The 17,673-nt window shown below is 41.4% G+C and overlaps 2 protein-coding genes across 2 annotated transcripts; one reads left to right on the top strand and one right to left on the bottom strand.

Annotated features, from left to right (window-relative positions):
- Positions 1–6,221: 6,221 nt before the first annotated feature.
- LOC125583239 lies at positions 6,222–6,554 on the bottom strand. Its single transcript, XM_048749875.1, has one exon. The coding sequence runs from the start codon at positions 6,552–6,554 to the stop codon at positions 6,222–6,224; it is 333 nt and encodes a 110-aa protein (XP_048605832.1).
- Positions 6,555–13,179: 6,625 nt separating this feature from the next.
- On the top strand, positions 13,180–17,666 carry LOC106422267 (disease resistance protein RPP2B). The gene is given in 6 exon segments (XM_013863080.3): positions 13,180–13,787; positions 14,027–15,128; positions 15,215–15,520; positions 15,615–16,040; positions 16,042–16,668; positions 16,759–17,666. Coding segments are annotated over 6 exon segments (3,675 nt in total). The 5' UTR covers positions 13,180–13,245; the 3' UTR covers positions 17,431–17,666.
- Positions 17,667–17,673: the final 7 nt, after the last annotated feature.

Genomic DNA, 17,673 nt, shown 5'->3' with positions numbered 1-17,673 from the left:
TATATATATATATATAACTAGGTTATTTTCTCGTGCTCATGCACGGATACAAATATTTACGTAATGATTGAATTAAAACAATTAATAAAAAAATATTCTTTGTTTATAAATTTTAAGTTAATTTTTAATCCCTATAATATTATTTGAAATGTCAGTTTGCTATGTATTATTATGTTCCCATCTTAATTGGATATATGATTTCACATATAATATTTTGAATAGTTTCAAATATTTATTTTTGTGTTAAATTATATCTATTATTCTAAATTAAAAAAATGATTTTTTTAGTTATATTAAAATTGGACTATTATTTTCTTAATTTCATGTAGTTAAGTTCATTTTCTTACATTTGTAAATATATTGGTGTTTTTTGTATAAATGGGTATATATTATTTTAGAAAATAGGAAACATAAATATTAAATCAGAATTGCATTAATAAACATAACTTGTAATATTTTGAAAATTCATACAACAGAACACTACTACACATTAGATCTTGGAGTCAGCATTAAATTAGTGTTTAGGGTTTAGAATTTAGAAGGTGGAATAAGGTTGGGGTCAGCATTAAATTCTTCCAGAATATCATAGATATTCCATAATTTCACCAATATATAGTATGATATTTATTTTGTTCAATTCCATTATATTTGGATTGAAAGTTTATATTTGGGTTTATGATTATATTTGGATTTAGGGTTTAATGATTATGGTTTAGGATTTGGTATTTAGGAGTTGGAGATAGGGATGTGACATGGTTTAGTATTTAAGGGTTGTGATAACTAATGCTCAAAATTATCTATATTGAGTTGTAAACATGTCGTTTAAAACGTAGAGTAGATAACTAATGCTCAAAATTATCTATATTTATTTGTCTTACTAGCACCAACCAAAGATATAACAGGATAAGTTAGACTTTAAATGTTACTTATTAAATTAAGTCAAAATCAATTTCATTCAATGTCATTCTATTAATTTTATTTCAGATTTTAGCTATTTTACAAATTAACCCACAACAACACCAGCTCTCTCCTCACCCTACATAAAAAAAAACAAAGCTTTATAAAGTTAATAATAACAAAATTGTAAACATGTCGTTTTAAACGTAGAGTAGATAACTAATGCTCAAAATTATGTAGATAACTAATGCTCAAAATTATCTATATTTATTTGTCTTACTAGCACCAACCAAAGATATAACAGGATAAGTTAGACTTTAAATGTTACTTATTAAATTAAGTCAAAATCAATTTCATTCAATGTCATTCTATTAATTTTATTTCAGATTTTAGCTATTTTACAAATTAACCCACAACAACACCAGCTCTCTCCTCACCCTACATAAAAAAAAAACAAAGCTTTATAAAGTTAATAATAACAATAACAACACAACTCTCTCCTCACCCTACCCCATATAACTTCTCTCTCTTCTTTTTTTGTCGGTAATATCACTCTTTATTACACATACAAAGTTACAAAGTTATATACATATATATATATATATATATATATTAATAAATATAAACACTGGAGTATATGATTTGTTTAATAGAGAAAGACAAAAATAGCACTAAATCAAGTTTATGTTTTCAAACTAGCACTCAAGGTTAAAAGTCACAAAAATAGCACTTAATGTTTTATCAAAAATCACAAACTTAGGGTTTAGAATTAAAGGATGGGGTTTAGGATTTAGGGTTTAGGGTTTAGGGTTTAGAGTTTAGGGTTTAGATTTTAGGGTTTAAAGTTTAGAGTTTAGGGTTTAGGGTTTAGAGTTTAGGGTTTAGGGTTTAGAGTTTAGGGTTTAGGGTTTATGGTTTAGGGTTTAGGGTTTAGAGTTTAGGATTTAGGGTTTAGAGTTGAGAAATGAGCTTTTGGGATAAGATTTCAAATTTTGAAAAATAAAAAATTAAAATTTTCAAAGGATAAACTTAGAAAGATGCTATTTTGATCATTTTAGAGCATTGGAAGATAATGTGATTAATAGACTCTTCTTGAGCACCACAATCCTGACAGCAAGGGTCCATTTTAATTCTCCTCTTCACAAGAAGCTCTCCCACTGGAATTGCATTACTAACAGCTCGCCAGATAAACGTTTTAATCTTTGGAGCTATTTGTAATTTCCAAATATCCGCTTTCAGATCATTTAGAGATGGGCGGGCTTCAGCTTCTCTGATCTCTTCTTTTCTGCGCAGGTTGTTGATAAACCAATATCCGGATTTCACCGAATAACTGCCATTTCTATTATGCACCCATACCCAATAATCTTCTTCCCCAAAAGCAGTTTTCATAGCCAAAATCCTATCAATATCTTCCTGATAAAACAACTCATGAAGTTTTTCCATATTCCAGCAGTTGTTCTGAAAGTTTATCAGATCACTGACCCTAAGCAACATGTCGACAAAGATGTTCTTCATGAGCGGAGCCCTTCTCACATCACCTTCAATCCAATGGTCCACCCAAACTGATACAGTCTCTCCATTTCCAATATACTTCCTTAGACCTTGTCTCAGCAAATCTTTCCCAAACTGAATGCTACGCCAGGCATAAGAAGGTCTTGGACCATTCTTAGCCGATAGGAAGTCTGAGCTCTTGAAATACATGCTTTTAAACACTCGCGCTAGCAATGACTCATGATGGTTTAAGATTCTCCATGCTTGTTTAGCTAAAAGAGCTTGGTTGAAGCTCTGAATGTCTTTAAATCCAAGACCCCCTTGTTTTTTTGCTAGGCATAGTTTAGTCCAGCTCAACCAATGCATCTTTCTCTTATGCTCCAACGAGTTCCACCAAAAATCTGTCATAGCATTGGTGAGATTATCACAAGATTTCTTGGTTAATTTAAAACAAGACATGGCATAAACCGGCATTGCCATAGCCACCGCTTTGATAAGGATTTCGTTTCCACCCAGAGATAGAAGTTTTAAGAACCAACCAGATAGTCTATCCTTGAGTTTGTCATAGATGTAAGCCAATATCTCCATTTTGGATCCACTGAAGCACTCTGGTTACCCTAGATAGGAACCCGAACCACCCTCCTTCTCAATACCTGTGATCAGTTTAATCTCGGCTTTAATACTCTCTTTGACCTTAACCCCAAAAGTAATGCCAGATTTTGCTACGTTGATTAACTGCCCAGTAGCACTTTCATATATTTGCAAAATCTCCATCAGCTTCTTTGCTTGCTCAGAAGACGCTTTGCAGATGAGTAAACTATCATCTGCAAACAACATATGATGAATCATCGGGCCCTCCCCTGAGAATTGAATCCCTTGTAAGCTTCCAGTCTCTACTGCCTTGTGTATCAAGTGAATCAGACCCTCAGTGCATAACACAAAGAGAAACGGCGACATCAGATCTCCCTGCCGAAGCCCTCTTTCTGGAAGAATAGATCCATAAGGAACGTCGTTGATCAAGGTAGCATATTTGACCGTTGACACACAAAACATTATCTTATCAATCCAGTCCTCATCAAACCCCAATGCTCGAAGCAAAGCACGCAGGTAACCCCATTCAACATATCAGATTTGATTGCCATAAACCCCGACGACATCTGATCATTGGTTCTCAAAGCATGAATTACCTCATGAGCAATGAGGATGTTATCTGTTATGAGTCTTTCTTCCACGAAGGCTGAGTGCGTTGGAGACACGATATCTGCCATCATCGGTTTCAACCTAGAGACCATAATCTTTGAGATGATCTTGTATAGTACAGAGCAAAGGCTAATCAGCCTCAGGTCAGACATAAGTATTGGATCATCAATCTTAGGCAATAAGCAGATGTGAGTGAAGTTCCAATCAGAAGGGAAAATACCAGACGAAAAGAATTCACGAACTTCCAAAATCACATGATTGCCTATTATCTCCCAATATTTTTGAAAGAAAAGACCCGTCATCCCATCATGACCAGGAGCACTTCCCGGATTTATTGAGAAAACATCATCCTTAACCTCTTCATAGCTCACATCCTTGGATAAGGACTCATTCATACTAGGAGACACACGTCTTGGAAACCCCTCAAACAACTCAGAAAAATTCTCGCCATTGGTAGACTTGAACATCTTTCTAAAGTAATCACTGGCTACTTCACCCTTGGCTTCCTCCGAGAAACGGTCTTGACCATTATCACCCCTTAGCTTGATAATTTGCTTTCTGGCTCTATTAAACTTGATTGCAGCATGATAATACCTCGTATTCAAATCACCTTTGGTAGCCCACTTCTCCTTACATCTTTGCTGCCAATAAACTTCTTCCTCTTTATATGCTTTGACCAGCTCCGATTTCAGAAAGTTGATACGCACTTTCGAGGACCCAGGTAAGGATTGTTCCTTTTCAAGTGCACACTGAATCTGTTTTATTTTATCCCGGGAGTTCAGATTCTCTTTCTTCTTCCATTTACTTAAAGCCTTTCTGCATCTCTTCAATCTATCAGATACTATATCTGAAGCTTCAATTAAAGGATGATTAGATGACCAAGCTTTCTTGATCTCTTCTCTGGCCCCATTCTTATGCAAGAATCTGCCATTAAACCGAAACTGACCTCTTTTAACTTGAGACATCGAGAATAGCTTGACCATGACGGGTCTATGATCAGATCCTCTCTTATCCATGAACACCTGATTTGACGCAGGAAACAGTTAGAACCAACTTTTGTTCCCGAAACATCTGTCCAGCTTAGATTGAATGGACAAGGTTCCCCTATTTCCCCCCCCCCCCCCACGTGAAGCTATTTCCAGAGCTCTGCAATTCAACCATTTGACCAATTTCCAACATGTCATTAAACGGTTTAAATGACATATCACTTCTTGGGCCTCCTATCTTCTCTGCATTGTTTCTTATCTCGTTGAAATCCCCAATCATGCTCCATGGTTCCTTCCTGAAGACACCTATCCGAGATAATCTTTCCCACAGCTTAGGTCTGCCACACCGAGCAGTTCCCCATAAACACAAGAAATACAAAAGCCGAACTTCCCAAACTGTACATGAAAATCCAGCAGGTGCTTATCCACATACTTAAAGTCTATATACACCGAGCTCTTCCACATCAGGGCTAGGCCTCCACTATACCCAATAGGATTCACAGTCATGATCCTATCGTAGCCTAACCAAGTCTGAATATCTACAAGGGCGTCTCTCTTCTGCTTAGTCTCCATCAAAAACAAAATGTCTGGGGAATGATATTGTCTCATCTCCCACAATCTTGGAATCACCAGATCTTGTGCACGGCCCAAGCCCTGGCAATTCCAACTAACCATAGTCATTTAGATATTGGATGGTCCCTCGTTCGGGACCACCAATGGTTTCTTAAACCTTGCAGAGCTTTGAGATGGCTCGACATCTTGTTGTGCCTTCCTTTTCGCATCAGAAACCACACCTTCTCTAACTTTCTTCCCCGTGTCATTATCTGCTTTCATAACAGCTTTACCATTTGCCTTCCTTGTGAAAGTTCCTGGCCTTCTTCGAGCTTTAGTTTTCTTCGGAGGAGTCCCGGATGTACTAGTTTCAAAGAAACCAGTATTAAAACCCGTTGAACCCTCATGAGAGAAACTAAGTTGAAGAGGCATCGACTGAGACTTAGCTGTTGGCACATCCGAAATAATCTTTCCAGACTGCAGAACCTTAGTACCCGCAGCAATCGCATACGCCATCAACTTCACAGGTTTTGAGGAAGATTTCGATTGGTGACTGAAATCATACACAATTCCTTTACCTTTATCCAAATCTGTCGTTATTGTTGGTGTTGGCTCTAGCATAAGCATAGTCCTTCTATCAATTGGATCATTCTCTAGCTCCTCCAGCGATTTCCTAACTCTCTCAACTCTAACCACCTTTTCTGGACCAGAAGCCAACCTTAAGTAAGTTTGCATACCTTCCAGAACTTCCTCAGCAATCTTAGGCTTCCTCGAGATAGGATCTATACCCAAAAGCTTCTCCGAAATGACACCAAACAAAGGATCAAACGCTGCCAGCGATTTTATAAATTCAGATCTTCTATTCTCATTCAATGGACTTGCCGGAGACTTATCTGCTAGCAAATGCATTTTGTTGAAGAAAGAACATTGACTCTGTTCATGTGTGAGCCTCTGGCAGGTATAACACCTTTTCTGCAACCTTTCATAGTCATATAAGATTCTCACCTCCTCCCCTTCTGGAATTGTGACTTTCTTAAATCTTCTGAGAGGCCTTGCGACATCAAAATTCACCAGGGCCCTTACGTAATCTCTGAGTTACGGCTTATCTGGATCAAAAGCCACTTCAACCACCTGACCAGCGAAATCCCCCAGAGACCATAGAGCTTTCTTGGTATAATGGTTGATTGGGATGTTTCTCATTTGGACCCACACCATAAAATGTTGAAGATAGTCCTCTGGAGGTTTTTCTACCCATCTCTTTAATACAATTGGCCATAGATGGAAGGTGTGAACGCCTCTGTTGAGAACATCAAGAAGATTGTGTTCATGTTTGAAGATAAACTGAAAACGATCTTTAGAGAGGGCCACACCCCTCACTCTGTCATAAAGCTGCCATTTCTTAGGCATTTCAACAATCAGCTCAGACATCTTTTGACATGACGGATTCAGGAGACGACCCACCAAGCTTAGAGAGTTTCTTCCTGTAGAATAGTACTCCGGCGAATCCGGTAGAATGAATGTGTGACACCCGCCACTTTCGAAATATAATAAATTGATAAAAGCGGAAATAAAATAATAATACAACTCAAATAATAATAATCTTCATATAATCTAAAAGTCAATACGGTAACAAAAGGCCTAAAAGCCCAACGGCGGCTCCGGCGAACGTTGGTCGGAGACGGCGGCGAGTGGCCGGAATTCGCGGTGGCTCCGGCGGACGGTGGTGGCGCGTGTGTTTCACGTGCGCGCCGAGGCGAATCTTCGGGAGGCGCGTGCGGCTTCGTCCGGGCTCCGTTTGAGGCGTGGTTGGTGTCTACGGCTTCGTCTCGACGAGAGGAACACGATGATGGGCTTGGATGCACGAGATGATCAATGGTTAGGAAGTTATGGGTGAATTACTAAACGGAAACGAAACTGAACATAAGGCATGCGGTTTCCGGCGGTTACCTAGGGTGTTTATCGGTGGTGGAAAGCTGAACGTGATCACGGCGCACGGTTGCTCCGGCGACGAGCTCCGGCGACTCTCTGACTATAAAATAATCACACTTCTTCTTAGCTCTCTCTCTCTCTAATTCTTTCTTTATTTTCTAAGTCTTTGTGAAATGGGAGAAGGTGGAGGTGGTGGGGTTTTAAAGGCATTACCTTTGGCCTTTGGAGTTGGGGTTGGGTCATTACAATTCTCCCCCACTAACAAGGAATTCGACCCCGAATTCACGTCACCAAACTCTCCAATGACACCCCGAAACAGCTCTGGATAATCAATCCTCATTTGGGGCTCGGACTCCCAGGTATCCTCCTGAATCCCGTCTCTCTCCCAACGAACCTTGACCAACATGGTCATCATTCCACGATCTGCTTTCACTTGGCGATCCAATATCTCTACTGGCTGGCACAACCGACGTAAACCTTTGCCAAGGTTTCTAGGTGGCTGCTGCAAAATGAGCTCTGGCTCCCTCACTACTTTCCTCAAAACGGAAACATGAAACACGTCATGGAAATCTGATAACTCTCCTGATAGATCTAGTCGGTAAGCAACTGCTCCAATCCGCTCTAAAATAGGATATGGTCCCATATATCTTGGTTTAAGCTTCTTTAGTTTCCGAGTCTTAGATCCTCCCTGAAATGTCCTCATTTTCAGGTATACTAGGTCGCCAACTTGAAACTCCAAATCTCTTCGCCGTTTATCTGCATAACTCTTCTGACGGTCATGGGCTTCCTTAAGCCGCATCTTGAGCATCTCAACCTGTTCAACTGTCTCTTGAACCAGGGCTGGTTCTATCTCACGTCGCTCTCCCACTTCCGTCCAACAAAGTGGTGTGCGACAAGGTCTACCATATAGAGCCTCATATGGTGCCATCCCAATACTCGAATGATAGCTGTTGTTGTAGGCAAACTCGGCTAGAGGTAGATACTTCACCCAACTACCTTCCCAATCTAAAACACAAGCTCTGAGCATATCCTCCAAAGTCTGAATAGTCCTCTCTGACTGACCATCTGTTTGCGGGTGATAAGCCGTACTCATATGAATTTTCGTCCCAAGCGCCTTCTGGAAGGCTCTCCAAAACTCAGACGTGAACTTTGTATCCCGATCCGATACAATGCTGACCGGAACTCCATGCAATCTTACAATCTCGTTGACGTAAGTCTGTGCTAGCTGATCAGCTCTGTCTGTCTTCTTAACCGCTAGAAAATGGGCTGACTTTGTAAGTCTATCCACGACTACCCATATGGCATTCTTCCCTCCTGATGTAGTCGGCAAACCCGTCACAAAATCCATAGTTACCATGTCCCATTTCCACTCCGGTAATGGCAGGTTTTGTAATAACCCGCTAGGAACCTGATGCTCGGCCTTAACCATCTGACACGTCTGACATTGCGATACAGTTGAAGCAACATCTCTCTTCATACCAGGCCAATGGTAATATCGCTTCAGATCCCTATACATCTTGGTATTTCCTGGATGAATAGAGAAACTCGAGTGGTGTGCTTGCCGTAATATCTCCTTTCTTAACAACTCATCATTGGGCACACAAACCCTGTTTCGATACATGAACATCCCGCTGGTGGCTGTATGAAAACCATTACACTCCATCTCGATCTGCTTACGCAAAGCTTCATCACCATCCTGAGCTTTGCGTATCCTCCATAGTAAGTCTGCCCGCCCTACAGCCTCAGCGCCAACTAACTCTCCCTCTACAGTAATTGCACATAATCTGAGACTAGCAAGTGTCCCAGTAAGCTCCTGGACCTCTTTGGTTCCCGATACATCGCTTCTGCGCCTACTCAAGGCATCCGCCACATGATTGGCTTTTCCCGGGTGATATGTGATCTCCAAATTGTAGTCTGCTAACAACTCCATCCATCTACGCTGCCTCAAATTCAAGTCCGTCTGCGTAAATATGTACTTCAGACTCTGGTGGTCCGTGAAAATCTTCACCTTCTCTCCATACAAGTATGACCTCCAAATCTTTAATGCAAATACAACTGCTGCCAACTCCAAATCATGAGTAGGATAATTGGCCTCGTGAGGCCTCAACTGTCGTGATGCATAGGCAATGACCTGGCCCTCCTGCATCAGTACACATCCCAATCCGGTGCCTGACGCATCAGTGTAAACATCATATGGTATCCCTGGCCTCGGGAGTACCAAAACTGGCGCATGGGTCAGCTGTCGCTTCAACTCAGTGAAACTCCCCGAACATTCCTCTGTCCAATCAAACTCGGTGTCTTTTCCTGTTAGCCGTGTCATTGGCCTTGCAATGCTAGCAAAATTGTTGACATACTTTCTGTAGTATCCTGCCAAACCGAGAAAACTGCGGATCTCCGTCGCACTCTTAGGTGTCGGCCACTCTGAAATGGCGATAATCTTCTCCTGATCTACAGAAACTCCTGCTTCTGAAACCACGTGACCCAAAAATCCAATCTTCCTCTGCCAAAAGATACACTTACTCAGCTTGGCAAATAACTGATGTTCCCGAAGCTTATCCAACACAATCCGCAAATGTTCAGCATGCTCTTCTCTACTCCGAGAATAAACCAAGATGTCATCTATGAAAACGATCACACACTTATCCAAGTGCTCACGGAATACATCATTCATAAGCTTCATGAACGCGGCTGGTGCGTTCGTCAACCCAAATGGCATCACCACAAACTCGTAATGTCCATAACGGGTATGGAATGCCGTCTTCCGCACATCTCCCTCAGCTATCGCAATCTGATGGTATCCCGATGCCAAGTCAATCTTAGAGAACCATGAAGCTCCCTGCAACTGGTCCAACAACTCGTCGATACGCGGGAGCGGGTACTTATTCTTGATGGTCACTTTGTTCAAACCTCTGTAATCTATACAAAGTCTGAAACTCCCATCTTTCTTTTTCACAAACAACACTGGCGCTCCCCACGGTGACGTACTCGGCCTGATAAACCCCTTATCAGATAGCTCGTCCAATTGTTTCTTTAACTCTGCCATCTCAGTTGGTGCGAGACGGTATGGAGCTCGTGAAATTGGTGCTGCTCCTGGCTCTACTTCTATTGTAAAAACGTCTGCTCTAGCTTGTGGTGGCCCTTTTAAAGGCTCAAAAACATCCTCGTACTCGGCGACCACTGGTATATCATGCAGCTTCTGCTGACCGTCCTCCTTAACCATCGAAATGGTTGCCAAAAATCCCTCTGCTCCACTTTCCAATAATTCTTCTGCACGCAACATGGAGACAATAGGAATTTCCCGGTGTGTCTGAATTCCCTCGCAAATGATCTTTCCTTCTTCTCTAGGGATATTAACTCTTGCCTTCGGACAATCCAAGACTACTCGATGTCGCGACAGCCAATCCATCCCAAGTATAACATCGTAGGAGCTCATCTCCATCTCCGTCAAATCTCCGAGCAACTCGACTCCTCCAAGTAGAACTGGTACATCGTGATGAATGCCAACTGCACCCAACTTCTCCGTGCCGGCAGTCTGGATCTGCTTAGCCTTCGGTTCAAAGACTCCCCGAAAAGACCAAGACTGGACTAAGTGCGGACTCACAAAACTATGAGAGGCTCCTGTGTCGAATAAGGTATAAGCTGACTCTCCTTGGCGGCATCTAAAAGGAAAGTGAAAAGTTAACTTACTCTGAACTTTGGATACCAACATTTAAGGAGGAGTGATATCAAACGGAAAGGTGCTATTTATTTTTATTTTCAAAATTCCCAAATCCCTGAAAATATTTTGAAATCGTTTAAAACCGTCAAAACCGAATAAAACCAGGTCTCCAAAAATCGCCATTCCGGGTCGGAGCCGGGACGGAACCTGGCTCTGATACCAAATTGTGACACCCGCCACTTTCGAAATATAATAAATTGATAAAAGCGGAAATAAAATAATAATACAACTCAAATAATAATAATCTTCATATAATCTAAAAGTCAATACGGTAACAAAAGGCCTAAAAGCCCAACATCGATAACACCCGAAATATAAAATACGACATAAACCGAAAGTCTGAAATAGGAATAACATAAACGATAAAAGTCCAAAGGCCTAAAGGCCCGATAAAGATAAAAGCGGTAAAAGCGATAGAAGCCCAAAAGCCCAATAGCACCGGTCCGATAATCACTCCTGCTCATCGGTCTCACCTAAAAGGGGGAAAGAATGAGGGGTGAGCGACAGGGGAATCGCTCAGCGAGGTATGTGATGCTACCCCGAAGTCCATGGACCTGGACATAGCACTCCGAATAAATATAATTTAATTCTAATGCATATCAAACACAGTACCTAAAGTACTCAAGCAACAAACAATGGTCCTAGCGAGGTGCACACTCGCCGCCCACTAACAGGCCAAAACACTACCGAAAAGGTGCTCGGTTCATACACACACCGAAAAAGTGCTCGGTAACACACGCCCGTAGACGATTTATCGACACTTCCAGTCTACAGCTCAACCGGTCGACTAAAGTTGGCTGTGACCTCCATACAATCCGGCATACAGCAGTCCGTCTCTGTATCCGTCTCCAAACAAAAACAATCCTAGCTAAGAATTTACATTAAGTGAAACAATCAATGTTGAATCCTCTAACCCCCTAGTTCTGGTTTATGCAAAGAACCTAAAACTAAACAAGCAATGACAGACTCGATTTCAAGCAGACGGAACACATTAGAAATAAATTATATTTATTCGAGGTCCTAAGCCGTGTAAGAGAAGTTCGGGAATAGACCCTCACCTTAGCAACAATAAGAGGTGGTATCTATGAACTCCAGCTGCTCAAATGGACTCCAAATCTGAAATCGGATCGAAATTTCGAGTCAGAACGCCTTTCGAACGGTTTAAAATGGGTATTTACGGAAAAGTCAACCCGCTGGTCAAAGATTAATTATTAAATTAATTAATTAATTAATTAATTAATTAATTAATCCGGTTTTTCCTAACCGATTTCCAATTGATTTTTAACCGACCGGTTTAACCTAACCGAATCGAAATCAATTTAAACCGGTCAAACCACCGGTTGACCGAGTCACCGAGTTGACTCACCGGGTTGACTCGGCCGAGTTGGCGAGTCACCGGCGAGTCACCGGTGTCGGTCACCGGCGGCGACGGCGACGCGGCGGCGACGCGGCGGCTTACCGGAAAAATCAACGGCGGCGACGACGGAGAGGCGGCGACGCGGCGGCAGCTTCTCGGCGGCGAACGGACGGTGGTCGGTCACGGCGGCTCCGGCGAACGTTGGTCGAAGACGGCGGCGAGTGGCCGGAATTCGCGGTGGCTCCGGCGGGCGGCGGTGGCGCGTGTGTTTCACGCGCGCGCCGAGGCGAATCTTCGGGAGGCGCGTGCGTCTTCGTCCGGGCTCCGTTTGAGGCGTGGTTGGTGTCTACGGCTTCGTCTCGACGAGAGGAACACGATGATGGGCTTGGATGCACGAGATGATCAATGGTTAGGAAGTTATGGGTGAATTACTAAACGGAAACGAAACTGAACATAAGGCATGCGGTTTCCGGCGGTTACCTAGGGCGTTTATCGGTGGTGGCAAGCTGAACGTGATCACGGCGCACGGTTGCTCCGGCGACGAGCTCCGGCGACTCTCTGACTATAAAATAATCACATCTCTCTCTAATTCTTTCTTTATTTTCTAAGTCTTTGTGAAATGGGAGAAAGTAGAGGTGGTGGGGTTTTAAAGGCATTACCTTTCGCCTTTGGAATTGGGTCATTACAGAATGGTTCATCATCTTCTTCTTCCAAAGACAAGTGATACAAAGCTTTATCTAGATGCGACGACATCACAACCTTTACCCTTGTTAAAATTGACCAGAACCTTGATTGAGATTGAGAAAAAACTGTGATTTGAAATCTCTTGAGTTTGATGCAGGAAGAACAAACCCTAGAAATTGCAATCGATTTACTCAGAACCTCGTGGAAATATCTAGAAAGAGGATACTTTTGTTAGTATAAAACGTGTTTATTTAGAAACCGGGTCCCACTTTGCAATAAAGAGTACACCACTAGCTATCTTACGCCGAGAGAAAACACCTTTTGAAAAGCATTTGTGAACCGCTAGTTATGTGCGTTTAATGTATTTTAAATCGAATATAAACACAATCACTCTCTTGAATTATTTTCCAGCTAGCAATACAAAAAGCCTTATGGTCACTCGTCAGTCAACTCTTGATCAGTTCAACCAAGCCATACAAATCAGATCCTACCCGCCCGAAGTTCATCTCATGGCTGCTAAATCTTCCTCCAAATTCGACGTGTTTCTCAGTTTCCGAGGCAAAGACACGCGTAATACCTTCGTATGCTATCTCAAAGATTTTCTTAAACGGAAAGGGATCGACGCGTTCATCGATGAGGAACTCCGACGTGGCGCCAACATCTCACTGCTTCTCGAAAGGATTGAACAGTCAAAGATCTCGATCGTCATTTTCTCGGAGAATTACGCGGATTCCAGGTGGTGCTTAGAGGAACTGGAGAAGATCATGGACTGCAAGAAGACCTTCGATCAGGTAGTTTTACCAGTCTTCTACAAAGTTCGGGCCTCGGACGTGAGTTGTCAGACTGGGAAATTCGGAGCTCCGTTCGACAAACCCGAAGAGAGTTTCCGGAAGTATGAACATCGAATCCCGGCATGGAGAAAAGCCCTGAGTGATGCATCTGAAATCTCCGGCTATGTTCTTGAAGAGGACAGGTACCCTAACCTACCAATGTTTTGGTTTTGAACATTTAAGTTGATTCCGGTTTATGATCCACTTTAAGTATATGTTTGGGTTTTGGTTAAAACTCCAGCAGTAGTAATTGATGATGATGATTAAGCCTCGGTTTAATATTTTGACCCTCAGTCAAATTAATTAATATGGATAATCATTAGAGAAAAAGACAAAAATAGCACTAAATCAAGTTTTGTTTGTAATTTCGAATGATTGGCAGAACTGAGCTCGAGTTTGTTGACAATATTGCCAAAGAGACGTCCAGGTTGCTAAACAAGTTATCTCCATCCGAATTTCCTGGTCCAGGGATTGAATCGCGTACCATGGAACTGGAAAATTTAATGTGTTTTGAAGAGACGAGATGTGTTCGTATCGTTGGGGTTCTTGGGATGGCTGGGATTGGAAAGACAACTGTTTCAAATTGTGTGTATGAGCGAAACTTGGATGGTTTCGATGGTTGCTGTTTTCTTTCAAATGTTCAAGACGAGTTAAAACTACAAACAATAGATCAGTTGCAGCAGAAACTCCTGCGTAAGCTATTAGATGACGAAAAGCTTGAAGTTGGAGCTTCTGTAGGAACACACAAAGTCTTAAAGGATCGTCTTCGGAACAAGAAGCTGTTTATTGTGCTCGACAACGTGACCAATGAAAAACAAATAAGCCTTCTACTTGGGGAAGCGGGAAAAGAACTGTACCGACAAGGAACTCGGATCATTATAACAACAAGGGACAAGAAACTGCTAGACAAGGTTGTGGATGGGACATATGTGGTTCCGAGATTGAACGGAAGAGAAGCTCTGGAGCTTTTCTGCTCGAAAGCATTTTCTACTAATCCCGACAACATGGCAGAGTACATGGATCTATCAAACAAGTTTGTGGATTATTCTATAGGGCTTCCACTAGCTCTGTGCTTGTTAGGTTCTGATCTTCGTAGGAAAGATATCCAATATTGGACGAAGAAACTGGAGGGACTAGAGAATCAGCTAGACAAGAATATCCAAAAAGAACTGAACACTAGTTATGAGGAACTATCCGATGAAGAGAAGAGCATATTTCTTGATGTGGCGTGTTTCTTTTATTCGGAGAAGTTTGATTCTGTTTCGAGGATTCTGAGCACTTACCGTGATGATGAGTCTAATGTGATAAATGATCTTGTTGATAAGTGTTTGGTGACCATTTCTGATAATCGGCTTGAGATGCATGACCTACTGCTGAAAATGGGAAAGGTTATTGGTTATGAATCATCCATCAATGAGGTGGGTAAGCGTGGTCGGTTACGGAACCCAAAAGATATTTGCCGCATCTTAAAAAATAAAAACAAGGTGAACCAGAGAATGTTTCTTTTGTTTTTATGAATGTGGTTTTGTCAACTACTTTTTATGTTTATCTTTTATTTTTACTTTTCCAGGGCACCAAGAAAACTAGAGGCATCTTCTTAGATATGTCTAATGTTAAAAGAATGGAGCTACCTTCTGATATTTTCACGAAGATGTTGAATCTCAAGTTCCTCAAATTCTACAATTGTTCCGAATGGTGTGAGAAGGATTGCAGATTACAACTTCCTGGTGGGCTTGATTACTTTCCAGATGAGCTGGTGTATCTCCACTGGCAAGGGTACCCTCTGGATTATCTTCCAATGAACTTCGACCCGGAAAAGCTGGTTGTTCTTAATCTGCGTTATAGCAACATTGAGCAGTTGTGGAAAGAAGAGAAGGTACAGTTTTGGCTGTAAAATCTCTTATTAGTACCATATAATAGTGTTGTTAAGTCTGCATGTGGTTATTAAATTATGGATCTATTTATTGCAGGACACAGGAGAGTTGAGGTGGGTCGATCTCAGTTATTCAAAAGAGTTGCTGAATCTATCTGGCTTGTCGAAAGCTAAAAAACTCGAGAGGCTGGATCTTGAATGCTGTGAAAGTTTAGCCGAGTGTTCATCGATCCAGGAGATGGAAAGTCTTGTTACACTGAATCTCAGAGATTGTCTAGAGCTCAAGAGTCTTCCAGAGGAAACCAATCTGAAGTCTCTGAAGACTCTTATCCTCAGTGGTTGTTCAAAACTCATTAACTTTCCAACTATATCAGAAAACATAGAATCTCTATATTTGGATGGCACAGCGGTAGAAAGAGTTCCTGAATCCATAGGTTATCTCCGAAACCTTGCTGTGCTAAATCTGAAGAAGTGTTGCAGCTTGATGAGTCTTCCTGACAATTTTTGCAAGCTGAAATCTCTGAAAAAAACTGATTCTCTCTGGTTGTTCAAGGCTAGAGAGTTTTCCGGACATCAATGAAGACATGGGTAGCTTAGAGATTCTGCTCATGGATGAGACTGCCGTCAATCAAATTCCCAGAAAAATGCATATGAGCAATCTCAAGCTGTTCTCATTTGGTGGATCTAAAGTCCAGGATCTCACATGTTTGGAATTGCTTCCTTTCTCTGGCTGCTCTGGGTTATCAGAAATGTATCTCACAGATTGTAATCTGTACAATTTGCCAGAAAACTTTAGCTGCTGCTTATCCTTCCTGCAGTCTTTATGCTTGAGCAGAAACAATATCAAGAATCTACCTGGAAGCATCAAGAAACTTCATCATCTAAAGTCCCTTTACTTGAAGCATTGTGAAAAGCTCATTTCTCTCCCAGTGCTTCCATCAAATCTGCAGTACATGGATGCTCATGGCTGTACCTCACTTGAAACAGTAGCAAAACCCATGACGCTTATTGTAGTAGCTGAGAGGACCCATTCTACTTTCGTCTTCACTGATTGTTTCAAGCTAAACCAAGATGCACAAGAAAATATTATGGCTCATACTCAACTCAAGAGTCAAATACTGGTGAATGCATCTCTTCAACGTAATCATAAGGTTCAGCTCTCTTTACTCTGTTACTATTCCATTTACATTTTCATTCACATCTCATGATTAAATGTTTTTTTCGATGTTTTATAATTTCAGGGATTAGTTTTGGCACCTCTGTCTAGTGTAACTTTTCCCGGAAACGATTTGCCATTATGGTTCCGCCATCAGAGAATGGGATCTTCCATGGAAATTGACCTGCCTCCACACTGGTGTGACAATAAATTCATTGGACTTTCTCTCTGCGTAGTTGTCTCGTTCAAGAACTATGAAGACAAAACCAGCCGTTTCTCAGTGATATGCAAGTGCGAGTTCAAACTAAATGATGATGATTGCATCAGCTTTACTTGCAGACTTGGGGGACGGAAAGAGCAATTTGGATCATCTAGCCTCAAGGAAGAACCAAGAAGACTCGACTCTGATCATGTCTTCATCAGCCAAAACAGCTGCTTCCATGCCAAGAAAGAGCATGGTCTCAACCGATGTTGCAACACGACCGCCTCATTCAAATTCTATGTTGTTGATGGTGTAGATTGCTGTGAAGTGGTGAAATGTGGGATGAGCTTGTTGTATGCCCCGGATGAGAATGATTATATGTTTCAGGAATTACAGGAGAGTAACCTCGAGAAAGCGGTATCATCTGGAAAAGAAACAGATCTAAATGCAACCGCTATAGATCATGAAGCTGCTATGTCCAAGAGAGGCCGTAATTATCTACAAGAAGAAGAGCAACTGAACGGGAAAAGATTACGTTTTTCCAACAAAGTCTAATCTCTTGGAATAACTAATTGTATAAAAAGCTGATTTCAGATGGAGAACGATCACATCTTAACTCTATCTCTTAAGTGAAATGCTGAGACAGAGTTTATAGGATTTATGGAGTTCAATTCAAGAGGTTTATTTAAGTAGTTTTCAAGAAAGAAAGAATGAATCTTTGTAATTGTGGTGCAAGTTATTTCCTCAAAGGCAAACCAAATTTCTATTTCAGAATATTGAAGTTTCACTGAGCCTTGA

The sequence above is a fragment of the Brassica napus genome, chromosome C3 (assembly GCF_020379485.1).
Source record: "Brassica napus cultivar Da-Ae chromosome C3, Da-Ae, whole genome shotgun sequence".
NCBI classification, from domain to species: domain Eukaryota; kingdom Viridiplantae; phylum Streptophyta; class Magnoliopsida; order Brassicales; family Brassicaceae; genus Brassica; species Brassica napus.
The sequence above is the reverse complement of the archived record's forward strand: the minus strand, read 5'-3'. Positions and strand labels throughout refer to the sequence as shown.